The following is a 14131-nucleotide window of genomic DNA, read 5'->3' on the forward strand; positions in this document are numbered from 1 at the left end:
CAATAAGGCCATCCTCTGCTACATATGCAGCTGGAGCCATGGGTTTCTCTGTGTACTGTTTGATTGGTGGTTTAGTCTCTGGGAGCACTGGGGGTCTGGTTAGTTGATATTGTTGTTGTTCCTGTAGAGTTAGAGAAAGGACTGAAGGAGTTGAAGGGGTTTTCAACCCCATCTCTTTTTATTAACGTTGGATTGAATTCTATTTTATTAGATATTAGAATGGCTACCCAGCTTGTTTCTTAGGGCCATTTGCTTAGAACATCTTTTCCCAGCCCTTTACTCTGAGGTAATTGTCTGTCTTTTGATGTTGAGGTGTGTTTCTTGTGTGCAGCAGAATGAATATTAGCAGGTGAGCCTGTTTCTCATCCATTCAGTTAGCTTGTGTCTTTTTGTTGGAGAATTGAGTCCACTGATGTTGAGAAATACTAATGACCAATGATTGGTTGTTATTTTGATGGTGGGGGGTGACTATGTGTTTGTGTGTGTGTGTGTGTTAGTGCGCGCACGCGTGCAGGGGGGCCGTGCACAAGCACACACGTACAAGCATATGCATATGCCTCTTTTGTTTTTTTGTTTTTTTGGGTTTTTTTTTTTTTTTTTTTTTTTTTGCTGGTGTGAATATATCCTATGTTTCATGGGTATACTTAAGCTCTTTGGGTTGGAGTTTTCCTTCTAGTATCTGCTGTAGGGCTGGATTTATGGACAGATAGTGCTAATTTGACTTCCCTATGGAATATTTTATTTGCCTCACCTATCAGTTTTGATAGTAGACTGGACTAGCATTTGTAGCCTCTTGGAGTCTGAAAGACATCTCTAGGCCCTTCCAGCTTTTAGAGTGTCTGTTGAGAAGTCAGGTGTAATTCTGATAGGTCTGCCTTTATATGTTACTTATGCTTTTTCCCTTGGAGCTTTTAATATTCTTTCTTTATTTTATATATTTGATATTTTGATTAGTATGTGACAGAGAAATTTTCCTTTTAGTCTAATCTATTTGGTGTTCTGTAAGCTACTTGTACATTTATAGGCATCTTTTTCTTTAGGTTAGAAAGTTTTTCTTCTATGATTTTGTTGAAAATATTTTCTAGATCTTTGAGCTGGGAATCTTCTATTATTCTTAGGTTTGGTCTTTTCATAGTGTTTCAGACTTCTTGGGTGTTTTGCATCAGAAACTTAGAGATTTGACATTCTCTTTGACTGGTATATCAATTTCTTTAATCATATCTTCAACACCTCAGATTCTTTCTTGTATTTCTTGTATTCTGTTGGTAATGCTGCATCTTTAATTCCTGTTCACTTACCTGGATTTTCCATCTCCAGGATTCTCTCAGTTTATCTTTTCTTCATTGCTTTTCTTTTCATTTTCAGATATTGAACAATTTATTAATTTTCTTTACCTGTTTGTTCTCACTTTTCTGAATTTCTTTAAGGGATTTATTCCTTTTTCCTCTTTAAGGACCTCTATCATCTTCATAAAATTAGATTTACGATCTCGTGCTTCAGCTGTGTTGGAATATCCAGGACTGGCTGCAGTAGGATAGCAGGGCTCTGGTGGCTCCATACTGCTCTGAATGTTGTTGATTGTGTTCCTGGCCTCTGCTCATTTGAGTTTGGGGTTATTATAGGTTTAGGTACTGATTTCTGAGTTTATCTTTGTTAGATGGATGATTTTTGTTTTTTCCTCCCTGGTTTCCTTTCTGGTCTTCTGGCCTGAGTGGTCTGGGGTTTTGGTGACCAATGAGTCTTCCGGTCCAATAGGCTATTTCTGCTGGGGGTTTTGCAGCCTGCATGACCTCTGGGGTTTTGGGTGCCAATGTTGCCTCTCTGGTTCCAAGTACCTGCATGGCCTCTGGAAATCTAGGTACCTACTTGGTGTCAGGGGTTTCTAATATAACATAGTGTCCAGAAAAGCAAAAGACTTCTGCTGGAGCTGTGGGCCGGAAAAAGGAAAAAGGGTCAGTTGGGGGCTGTTGGAAGGGCTCTAAGGAATGCTACTAGGCCATGGGCAGTGTCTTACCTGGCATCCCTGGTGCTGGTATGGCCTCCAATAAAGCAGAAATCTTCTGCTGCCTCTGCCTCAAGTGCTGAGATCAAAGGTGTGCGCCATTACTGCCTGGCACTAAATTTAATTTTTAAGAGAGTTTTTACATTGTGTTAATTGATGAGGGGTGTGGGATGGGGGAAGCAACTTGGGTAACTCCATTCTCTGCTTTCACCAAATAGGCCCCAGGGATTGTGATACATAAGTATTGAACTCAGAACATCAGATTTGGCAGGGAGTGCCTTTTGCCCACTGTGCCATCTAGCCAGCTCCATTATTATTATTATTATTATTATTATTATTATTATTATTATTATTATTATTATTATTATTATTATTATTAGTGTTTGTTTATGTGTGGGTGTGGATTTACATCTTCTGTGGCACATGTGCATGCCATGGCACACATTTAGAACTCAGAATTTCTACCATGTTGAGACAGGGTCTCTCATTTCTGCTGCACCAGCTGGCTCACAATCTCTAAGCAATTCTGACTGTTTCTCATGTCACCAAGTACCAGGATTACAGATGCACACATTTAGCTTTTTCACATGTTCCAGGATTAGTCTCACTTCCTAAAGCTTTCATAGCAAGCCCTTTTACCTGCTGAGCCAGCTCATTGGCTCAATTGTTTTATCTTGTCTTGTTTTAAGACAGTCTTACTGTATAGCTCTGGCTGTACTGGATTTCACAAGACCAGGCTTGCCTTGAACTTAACAGAGATCCACCTGCTTTTTATGTGCAAATGTTATTGTGTGGGTGCTGGGATCTGAACTTTGGTCCTTATGATTGAGCAACAAGCACTTCCAACCACTAAGCCATCTTTCCATCTCCATAACCTTCATCTTTAATGACTAGGTAATATTTTGAGTAGTTGTGCAATAATTATTTCAAGATTTTAAGTTTAGACGAGTCTCAAATTTACATTATTATATCATGAAGGACAGTCATATTTTAGAAAGATTATAACAAATGATACTACAAAGTCAGAACAATGAAGACATTTTCTGGTTCTTGGCACCAAAAGTCAGTGATTTCCTGAGGAGCAGTGTGGATGCTGGAGCCAGCCACCCTGCCAGGCTTGTTCTGTTCCTCCCACTGTCCTTCAAGAATCACCACACCTTTGGTTCTGAAGGTGAGGATCAGGAACTTTGGATGACTGTTTTATTCTGTGCTGTGCAAGTCTAATGGTCTTTGTCCTTTTTTCAGGTACCCTCTTCTCTTCTGCGGGTCACCCAGCCCCTCCAGTCCCCAACCCCAGCCAAGCCAAGTCTCAGAACCTGGACCCATTTGCTGATCTCAGTGATCTCAGCTCTAGCCTCCAAGGTAATGAGGGAACAACCAAGCCTATGTGGCAAGAATCCTTCCCACGCTCTATTACATTTCTGTCCAGGGACCCAGCAGCTTATGTCTGCTTTCATTCTGAATGCCCATTGACTAGAAGACTATAACATGGGAGTTGGTAGAGCTAATGTTGATGTATGGCCTTCGAGACCATGCAGTGTCTACCAGCTAATTCCAGGGTTATGGTGTGTCCAGGAGGAAGGGCAGCCTAGGAATTGGTGAAGCTCTCTCTTAGTACTAGGTGTAGACATCAGCATTCTCTTGGTAAGGATCAGCCATGAAGCCAAATGCTACTCATTGCAGTGGCCGTGCCTGTCTTGGGGCTGACTCACATTTTCTACCTCCTATCTTCACAAGCTGAGCTTCCCAGACTCCATCTCAGGTTTATCTTCTAAGATGAATCTCCCTTGGGCTCCTCAGCTCCTTTGTCTGTGTCTCCACTTCATAGTTTCTGAGAAGGGAAGTGCAATAAGCTATAGGTAGGGCACATAGTTTTCTGGTTGAAGACATTATCAGGTTGCTTGTTGCACAGGACTTTGTTCTGGCGTCTGTCTTAGGTGGTATTAATGTCACTCACTAAAACATATCTGGCCATGGCCAGGGCACCTGACGTTCTCGTCTCTGGTTTCCTGACCCTGTGACTCTTGGTTTCCAGTACTGGCACCCTGGATGGGACCTTGTCTACCCTTCTCTTCCTTTCTGACTCTGTTCTTAGGCTGAATGAAGAGTTCTTCTGTTAACACTTCTCATAGTGTTCACTTCCTGTGTGCTTTTTCATTTTTTCTTAATGGTCTCCATTTGTTTCAAATTGTACTTTATTCTGTGATCTTCTAGGGGTTTCTGCCTGGTATCTGTCTTTCCTGTCCTTTTGTTAGACAACTTGGAGTTGATGGGGCTGCAAGCATCTCAGGAAAAGTGTTTGCCTTCCTGGGCAGACCTAGCCCTTAGTTCTTTCATATCCCTGGGAAAACAGTAGCCCTAAAGGAAACCAGACTGAAAACTTAGCGAGCCCAAGTCACAAATGAAAATGGCAGCATATACCATCTCTCACAATGTGTACTTGGCTGTCCTAGGCCATACTTGATAGCACAGAGTGCAGATTCTTCCAACAGGACAAAAGAATTGAAATCAAGTATACTCTGACCACCAGAAAATCAGTGACAGTAAGAATACAAAGGAAAACAGTGCTTTAAATGGCACATGTGTTAGAGGGGAGGCCTAGGAAATATTGGTGTACTGGACTGAGTGAAATATCTTACTTCATAGAAGGACCTGGGGCTTACATGCAGAGAATGCTAGGTGGGTGTAGGTTACATACTTTAGGAAAGATGAACTAGCCAGGCTTCAATTCCAGTACTTAGGAGGCAGAGACATGGACAAGCAGATCTCTGAGTTCAGTGCCACTTTGATCTACAGAGAGTTCCAGAACAGCCAGTTACAGGGAAACCCTTTCTCAAGGGGGGTGATGAGGGATGGGGCTGGGAGAAAGAGATAGGAGGGAGGGAGGGAGGGAGGGAGGGAGGGAGGGAGGGAGGGAGAAAGACTGGGCCATCTCATCAATAAATGACACCTCAAGGAATTTGAAAGTAAAGAGCAATGTGTAGCAAACAGGAAGAAAGAAAAAACTTTTTAAAGAATGAAGCTGGGACTAGGAATATGTCACTTAATAGAATACATGCCTGGGATGTCAAAAGGCCTTGGGTTTAAACTCCAGCACCAAATGAGGTATTGTGGTACACTTTTAGGTCCAACACTTGGAAGTAGAGGCAGGAGGATCAGAGATGTGAGAAGTCGCCTTTGGTTTCAAAATTGAGTTGAAGCCAGCCTGGGTTACATGAGGTTCTTCAACAAGTCAATGAAACAAAATGCTGTTTCCTTGACAACTTTGGTAAACAAACTTACTGACCACAAAGGAAACATAGCACCCGATGTCACTGTCAGCAATTGTTAGGATCTCCAGAGAGCTCTGGAAAGTGGTGAAAGAATAAAAGCTTGTGCTGGGAAGCTGGCAGCATCCAGATAGTAGCCACCTCTAAACTCTCAGCAGGAAGCTCAAAGGATAAAAGGGCAACAACCACCACGTGGGGCACAGTCATGGAACACCAGGCTGATTTCCCTTTCCAAACTCAGTAAGTGACATCTACCATGTTTATCAACCACGGAACAATGACATCTTACCAGTGCCGCCAAAAGCACGTGGTGAGGATGTCTTCCGAGCAGGAATAGAAACCTTATAAGATGTGATAAACTGGGAAGGATTTCTGAACCCAGGAGCAAGGCAGATGTTCCCATTACATTCCACTTACTGGGAGACTCAGCTACTGACTTGAGGTGAGAGAAAAAATTGGACATTACATATGATAGAAGGAAAAAAATAAGTGTTTGTGTTTGAAGTGGCACAATTGCCTATAAGATCAGAGAAAATCTACAAGGCTTAGAACGATAAAGTCACAGTACCTAAGATCAACAAACAGTTATGTTTACTAGGACAGCTCAACAAGACTAGGATTCAAAACAGTGCTTTGTATATAGCTGGTTTCTGCAACAACAAAGCTTCCAGACCAGGCTTGGGTAGAGGCTTATGTCTGTAATCCCAGCACTCAGGGAGCTGGGGTAGGAGGGTCAGGATTTCAAACCTTGGCTACATGAGACACTCAAAACAGTGACGGAAGAGCTTTTAACTGTAAATGTGAAGAAACACGTAGTGCTAACATGGTGGAAATATAACACAAACTTGGCAGTCAAGATTCACAGGCACTAAATGTTTGTATATCACAAGATTACCCCTTTGCTTTTTGTTGATTGATGTGGAGATTCCACCAAAATCCCAGCAAAGATTTTTGTGCAGTCGCCAAGTTCATTGTGACACTTACCTGAGAGATGAGATAAACTAGAGTGATTGGGAACTCTTGTAACTGAGAGTATAGAATCTCCACCCAGACTTTCTCTGGTCACTGTAGTGTTAGCAGAATACCAGGCGCCTGATATATGGATAGAAAGAGAGGCAGTGCACCCAAATGGGGAAGACAGAAGTATGAAAACTTTAACAGATGGACCTAGAAACCACTGGTTTTTCACTGGCAAGAAAACGAGTCTTGGGCTGGAGAGATGGCTCAGAGGTTAAGAGCACTGACTGCTCTTCCAGGGGTCCTGAGTTCAATTCCCAGCAACCACATGGTGGCTCACAACCATCTGTAATGGGATCTGATGCCCTCTTCTGGTGTGTCTGAAGATAGCTACAGTATACTCATATACATTAAATAAGTAAAATCTTTAAAAAGAAAAGAAAGAAAACGAGTCTCGGCTATACACTGAACCTCATAGCCCATTGCAGTGGAATGTAAGTCAGTCCAGCTCTGCTTGTATAAAAAAGCGCAGATCTGAGACCTTCAACTGTGGAAAGACCAAGCAAAATGTGGGGAAAAACGTTTTCAAAAACAGTTTGACAAAGGACTCTATTCTAAAATCTGTAACGGTGGTGGAAAAAAAAGAAATCCTGTGGGGAAATGAGAAGAGGGGCGAAGGCTCCAACCAGTCATTCTGGCATGAGACAGTGGTGAATCATCAGCTGCTTTGGGGGAAGATTTAGGTGAAGCAAATCATAGAAATTAGATGTCTTATATTTGCACATATAGCTACTCGTGGTCTGTTTCTTACAAAAGTAAACATGCAAATATCACAGGAGCCGAGTGTTCATTCCAGAGAAATGAGTTTATATTTCTATAAAAATCCACAAGTAAATATTCTTCAAGTGTTCAGAGAAAATCTGTTTTTAATATCTAAGGAAATAAATTCTGAATAGATGTTCTTCTATGGATAAAGATTAAACAAATAACAGTCCCTTTCATACTGTGGAGTATTCCTTGGCAATAGAAAGGCACCAAGGGTTTAAATCAGCTGATCACACTACAGTTACAGTGAGAAAACAAAGAAAGGTGAATTCATGCTTGCTAATACTTTGTTTACCTTTTTTGTTCTGTGCAGTCCAAGGTCCCTTTGCCTAAAGGAACAATTTCACCCACAATTAGGATGGATCTTTCCATATCAATGATTATCATTAAGATAATTTCCGATACCAGGCATGGTGGTGCACACCTTCAATCCCAGCGTTTGAGAAGCAGAGACAGGCAGATCTTTGAGTTTGAGGCCAGCCTGGTCTACAGAGTGAGTTCTAGCACAGCCAGGAGTATACAAAGAAGCCCTGTCTTGGGGGAAAGGAGGATAATTTCACATCATGCCTAGAAGTCATCTCCTAGGTGATTTGGGGACATTGTGTGAAGGTGCTCTAGACTTCTTAGCATGAATCTTGAACTTCTGTGATTTCAGTTATTTCACACAAAGTTAAACAATCAGCCACGCATTTGAGGAGCTCTGTGAGATAGTGTCCATACAAGACAGCCCTCTGGACCAGTTCAGCAGATGGGGACACCAAGCCCTTATAGATGTACATACAGGGTATCCTAGCATCCAGCCTTCATCTAGAAACATTGAGCAGCACAACACTTTTGTATCTCTGGTACTTGTTAGGTAGAACAAATCAACTTAGTGACCGTGGTTTGTTTTATGAGCACATGTCCCAGCAATATAGTATCCTCAGCCCCAGAAGAAGTAGCTCATAATTTGGCTAACTGGCTTACAAGTGTCCCGTGGTGTCTCTCCAGGCCGGCCTGCTGGACTTCCTTCAGGAGGCTTTGTTGGCACGTCAGCCCCCACTCACAAAAGCAACAGTTCCTGGCAGGCAACTCGTCCCACAGCCTCTGGAACCTCATGGGCCCCCCAGGCCAAGCCAGCCCCCAGAGCCTCTGAACAACTAAGGTCTCACTTTAGTGTGATTGGGTCCCGAGAAGAGAGAGGTGTCCGTGTGCCCAGCTTTGGTAAGTCCCGCTTATCTACATGCTGGTTTATACAATTACCTATAAGGCTGGAGGTAGAGCCCCTTGTTCCAAGACGGCTATATTTGTGTCGCTCACAGAGGCTGCCTCAAGAAAGCCGATTTGGATTTGTGTGCTGGTGTCTTAAGCATCTCTGCAGGCCTGGCCCCTCTCCTCCCAATTCTCAACAGCTTTTAACAGATGGCACTGAGGCCATGTTTTTCTTCTTTCCTGTCCAGGTATCAGAACAGATAACACCCAGGGAGCAAGGTAAAAGCAGTCAGTGCTATAAAAAGTGTCTATTTTTTTCCCAGCCCAAAAGCCAAAGGTCTCAGAAAGTGATTTTGAAGATCTGTTGCCTAATCAAGGCTTCTCTAAGTCTGACAAGAAGGGGCCAAAGACCATGGCAGAGATGCGGAAACAGGAACTTGCCAGAGATACAGACCCATTAAAATTGAAGGTAGGTAACTCCAGGGCCCAGGTCACACTGTAAAGGCCAATGTCTCCAGCCAGAGACTTGTTAGGTATATACCTGGCACCTGGAGGCCCTTGAAATATATTTCTGGGCAACTTGACATTACACTTAGTTTCCTCATGGGCACTGGGGATCAGTGAGGGATGCAGGCACCATACAGGGCTTCTAGTACTCTGGACAGATTTGAGCTGGCAAGAGAGCATAGCTCAGACTTGTACCTATCAAAACCAAGGTTTCATCTGCCTGTTGAAGACAGCAATTTATTTGGGTTTTGGTCCTGACCCGGGGCCCTCACCGTAGAGTAAGAAGCATAGCACAGTGGCCAAAATATCCCACTGTCCATCTTAGATCTGTTCATTCTGTAGGGGTGTGTGTGTGTGTGTGTGTGTGTGTGTGTGTGTGTGTGTGTGTGTGTGAGAGACCCTGGCTGTCTTAGAACTTGATTTGTAGACCAGGCTCCTCTCAAACTCACAGTGGTTCACCTGCCTCTGCCCCCGCAAGTGCTGGAATTAAAGGCTTGTACTACCATACCCAGCTTAGGTAGTCAGTTCTTTTGGGCATAGTGTAGCCACTCCCTTAAGAACTACCTAAAAGGTTACCAGGAACCCACTTTTCCTCTTTGAACCCTGTGCCTTGATCAGGAGGCTTTATTGAGAAATTAGGAGTTCGTATCTGGCTGAAAAGGGTCTCAGTTCCGTCCATGGTACCTTTGATTCACAAACTACCTGGTGACCTCAGTGCTTGGATTAAGAGGTCTAGTTTGGGGACCTTCTGGGTATTAGGGAGTGGGGGGAGGGGAGTCCAACTATGGTTGGCCTGTTTCCCTATAGGGGTAAACAATAGAGGTACCAAACCATGTTCTTAATCTCCTCCACAGAAGCTCGCTCCCAAGGCTTGCAGGTAGTCTCTTTTGCTTGAGGACCAGGTCCATTAAAATGACACATCCGCCCTCTTCAGCATCTGAACATCCTTCCGTACTTCAAATGCTGCTTACCCTCCACACAGCAGGGAGGGGGGTCTACTAAATACAGCTCCTTTCTACATTGGTGTCTGTAGCTTTTGGACTGGATTGAAGGCAAAGAGAGGAACATTCGTGCACTGCTGTCCACTCTGCACACGGTATTGTGGGATGGGGAGAGCCGCTGGACACCTGTGAGTATGGCTGACCTGGTGACTCCAGAGCAGGTGAAGAAGCAGTACCGCCGTGCAGTGCTGGTAGTGCATCCTGACAAGGTAAGTGTATGGGGAGGCAGTTCCCGGGATGCTAGTTGGGCTTCTGGACCTTGTGCTTGTGGTTGGGTTGTCTCTGCCTCTCATCCCTAGGGGCCTTTGCCTGCTGCTCTAGTACATGAAAGGAGCTGGTGGGAAGGTGGGCTGAGTAGTCAGGCTGGCTTTCACCCCATTGTCCACAGGCCACAGGGCAGCCATATGAACAGTATGCCAAGATGATCTTCATGGAGCTGAATGATGCATGGTCTGAGTTTGAAAATCAGGGCTCGAGGCCCCTCTTCTGAGGCCTGTGGTAGCTGTGGCTGCAGGAGCTGCTCATGAATCCTGAATGCTGCTGGCCTGACTGAGGCACAAATGGGACCACAACAGGTGTGGCAGGTGATATCGCCCCAGGGGCCTGGACCATCTACTCCCAATCATCCCTGCATTCATCATGGACAAATATCATTCCATGGCTGGGAGAGAAAGCATTCCTCAGATCTGATGTTTGTTGTTTTGTTTTTCTTTTTCCTGTCCCAGAGGAAAAGTGTTGATTTATATTCCTTCCACAGCTGTCACAGTTTGTGACTTACTTGGTGTCTGGTGGCTGTCACCTCTTGAATGGCACATGTCGCTGGCACTTCTCTCCTGTCATTTCTTCAGATACGGGGGTGTGTCCACACCCTTCTCTGATCAGTTTGCCAATCATCTGTACATAATTAAACTATTTTCTGACGGCTGCTGCAGTCTCTGGCTTGTAAAGCACTTCTTACCTATTTGTTCCTCCGTTTTTTTACCCATGATGGATTGATTGTAGGATTGTGAAGTTGACCTAGTACTGGCTGTAAAGACTACTGCAGCCAGCATTGATACCATCTTCACTAAGTATTTTGCTGGAGGAGAGTTCTGGAAACATATCAGACGGGAGCCTGGTCCATAACACTGGGTTTCTCCACCTTCAGTGATTCTACTGTTGTTCATCTTAGCTCATAACTAGTGTTCTCAGGGGGGTGTCAGGACACTTCCACCTCCCAGGGGCCGCAAGGTTGGATCCTGTTATTCTCAGACACTTGCTCTACTGGCTGGATCTCAATCAGCCTATAGAGGTTCTAATGAAAACTCAAGCCAGTGGCCCTGGCCTAAAAGTCACTGACTGAAGAAATGTTAGGGTGAGTGTGAGCTCAATGTTAGGCCTTTGTCACTGTGTAGATAAGACACAGCCATGGAGCAGGTGGCTTATGTTGCCCCTTGGACTGGCATCCGTAGTCAAAATACAGTTTGAGGTGTGGAACACTGCTTCAGAACAACCCGGCAGGTAAGCAGACAACCATGACTATAATACTAATTGGAGACTCAATAAAAGGAGGCAACAAGATCCCTAGACCCCAAGGATTTGGGTCTGAAGCATACAAGTATGTATTGATTAAGACAGCACTGACTAAACCATGATGTCCCAGGTTGATCCTGGTACCAAGGTCTGGTTGTAAAGCACTCTGGTGGCCTGTTTCTAATTCTTTGGGGATTAGGGCCAGACCTTTGTATTAACATTTAGGGAATTCAAAGCATCATTTTTTCAACTGCCTCCATCACAGTTAGATAGGCTTCACCATAGAGCTTTTGGGCTGCAGCCCATGGATGATGACTTGACATCAGCCAGACATGACTAGTTATCTTTGTCTGGAGGTCCGTACGTAGCACTTGTGCAGGGACCTAAAGAATCATCCTATTAGCAGACAACTTGCCACTTCCCTGTGTGACCTCTTTATCTAGAATATAAGTCCCAAGTCCTTGTGATGCCAGCTAAAACCCAGATAAACATGCAAGTCCTGTCGGGCATAATAGCTCCATGAGTGTAATAGATGTATGTACAACAGCTTGTCTGTGAGAGTTCCAGGGACATTTCTTTGGATACAAATTGTCTTGGGTACCTTTGGCCCAAAGCCTCAGAGTCACTAGCTGCTGAACTCCTCTATTGCTCTTGGCTTAGAGATGACGGTGTGCATTTGACTGGGCTAACAAAGCAAGAGCAGGCATGAGGTAGTAAGTGCAGACAGTGGGGTCTAATGCACCTTGGAATGAAAATCTGAGAAGGGACCATTTTCTGACAGTGCATTGACCAGGAACTGTGAATGGTCTTGTCCAGGAGGCCCAGCTGGTCATACCCTCACTGGGCAAGAAGTGGAAAGCAGGCCTCGTGAGTAAGCATGGATGTTAAAGTGAGTGTTATGGGGGTTGTCCTTTGTTCCCATGCACTGCTCCATTTCAGGTCTGTTATACCACTTCAGTTTGTGGGTCTGCTGCAGAGGACCTTGGGGACAAGTATGATGTTCAATTAGAATAGTGTTGGGAATCCTAGCCACCATCACCAGAGTGAGCCCAGCTCTAGCCCTAGGAAGCTAGAAGTTGGCAATTGCTGCCCCAAAACACCATGATGGTCTTGGTTCTATGACCTCATCAATTGGTGACCTGGTTTGGCAGACCTGAGCCTCTTTCCTTGTCACTCGGCTAGTGTCATTGCCACTAGTCCAGTGCAGACCCAGAGTCTGAGTTTGGGGTGGGGAGCACTACCCACCCTGCCCCATATAGTGATACTTAGCACCACCCACCACCCCTTTAATCTGACCCTGGAAGCTACAGCCCTCATTCTGTCACTCCACTGTTTAATGGCTCCCATTTGCTATGTATGGCTGCTATTTTAGTGTTCAGTTATTTTTTTTTAAAAATATAATAATGAGCAGTATGAAAAGGAGCCAAGATTTTTTTATATCAAAATTGCTCAGAATTCTCAGCTCAAGCCTAATGGCTCAAGCAGACACTATGGAGCTCTTTGGTTGTGTTGGGGAATGTCCAAGTATTCAGTGCTACCCAGAGAGGGCTTGTGGGCAGTAAACACTTCCAGTGATGGGGGCCTTAGGAACTGTGAGGTGGTTAGACTAGTGTTGGGAATCTTGCTGTCCCCTACTGACACTGGTTGTACCAGGCTTCCTACCATCTGCCTTTCTGCTCCAGCCCTCATGGTGTCTCCAGTTCCCATTCTGCCAACCCCCACAATGTGGAGTTCTCCCAAATCTTTCCTACAGTTTGTTTTGACACTTCCCCTCTGGGAGTTGGAGGGGCAGATATGCCACTGAGCCTGGCCTCGCCTTGGAAGTCCTTTTTTGGGTCTTGAACCACGGTTGTAATTAAGGAGCAATAAGTTACCTGTCCAGACTCCCAGAGGTTTTGAACAGTGTGGTCACTGTAGAATGAGGAAGGAAACAGAAGAGACCCTGACTGAAAAACAAGGAAGTTTCACCCAAGAGGACTGGCGCCCAAAAGGAATTAAGCTCATGCATGAGTTTTGAAAGCACCCACATGTGGAGAAAAGTAAACAGATAACACAAATCACAGCCTAGAGACTGTTTGAAATGCTCCTGAATGATGTAATGATAGCCAGCCAAGAGTTGTCTTTGCTTTCTAAGTAGATGGGCCTGTCTGGCAAGGCCTTACTTAGCACATGGCCAGTGCTTCCACAGTACTCTGTAAACACCCTCATAATGATAATCCCCCCCTTCCATATTTAGAGGGAACTGCTTTTAGGGGACCTAGGATGCCAGGGTGAGCCTGCTTTCATTGACAGTGACCTCCAGATAAGAAGGATGAACAGAGAGCCCATTTTAAAAGAAGCAGCTGGGTAGCTGAACCTGGAGGGAAGGTTTCTGAAAGTGGCCTGGAGTATGGGGTCAGCAAATGTGTCCCAAGAGTACGATGGGGCATGTCCAGATTATCTGAGGGACAAAAGGATGATGCAGACTGGCCCCCACAGAGAGCCAGCAACTTTCTGCATGGTGCTGTCAACACTAATACACAGCCTGGCTGAGCTCTTGGTTCTAGTACTACAGTGAGGTGGCCAAGTTCATATAGATTGGTTAGTAGCCACAAATACTCTGGTTGGTGGTCTGTCACCTCCTTCAAAAGCACTTAAGGGTTAGGGCCCAGAGGGAGCTCCAATTCATGACAAGGTTGGATGAGTCTTTATGCTCAGTACAGTCTTGCTGTGACTAGCCCCCACAGCATGCCTCTGGGATTCAAGGAATCCGCCTCCCTGTGCTTAGGTCACTGAAAGGCCCTGCCTAGGGCGCAGGATAGTACAAGCATCACTGAGGTCTTGTGAAGTGTAAGAGGAGCAAGTGAGGTTGTCCTTACATTAGCAGA

The 14131-nt window shown here is 44.7% G+C and overlaps 1 protein-coding gene across 1 annotated transcript in view; it reads left to right on the top strand.

The window, feature by feature from the left end:
• The window catches only part of GAK (cyclin G associated kinase), a 62650-nt gene extending 51982 nt beyond the window's left edge, over positions 1–10668 (top strand). The window contains exons 24-28 of the mRNA XM_080924667.1: positions 3248–3364; positions 8044–8256; positions 8568–8713; positions 9785–9961; positions 10141–10668. Coding sequence (XP_080780793.1) covers positions 3248–3364; positions 8044–8256; positions 8568–8713; positions 9785–9961; positions 10141–10242 — 755 coding nt within the window. The 3' untranslated portion in view covers positions 10243–10668. The remainder of the gene's footprint in view (positions 1–3247; positions 3365–8043; positions 8257–8567; positions 8714–9784; positions 9962–10140) is intronic.
• Positions 10669–14131: the final 3463 nt, after the last annotated feature.

This window comes from Micromys minutus, assembly GCF_963924665.1.
Source record: "Micromys minutus genome assembly, chromosome: 11".
NCBI classification, from domain to species: domain Eukaryota; kingdom Metazoa; phylum Chordata; class Mammalia; order Rodentia; family Muridae; genus Micromys; species Micromys minutus.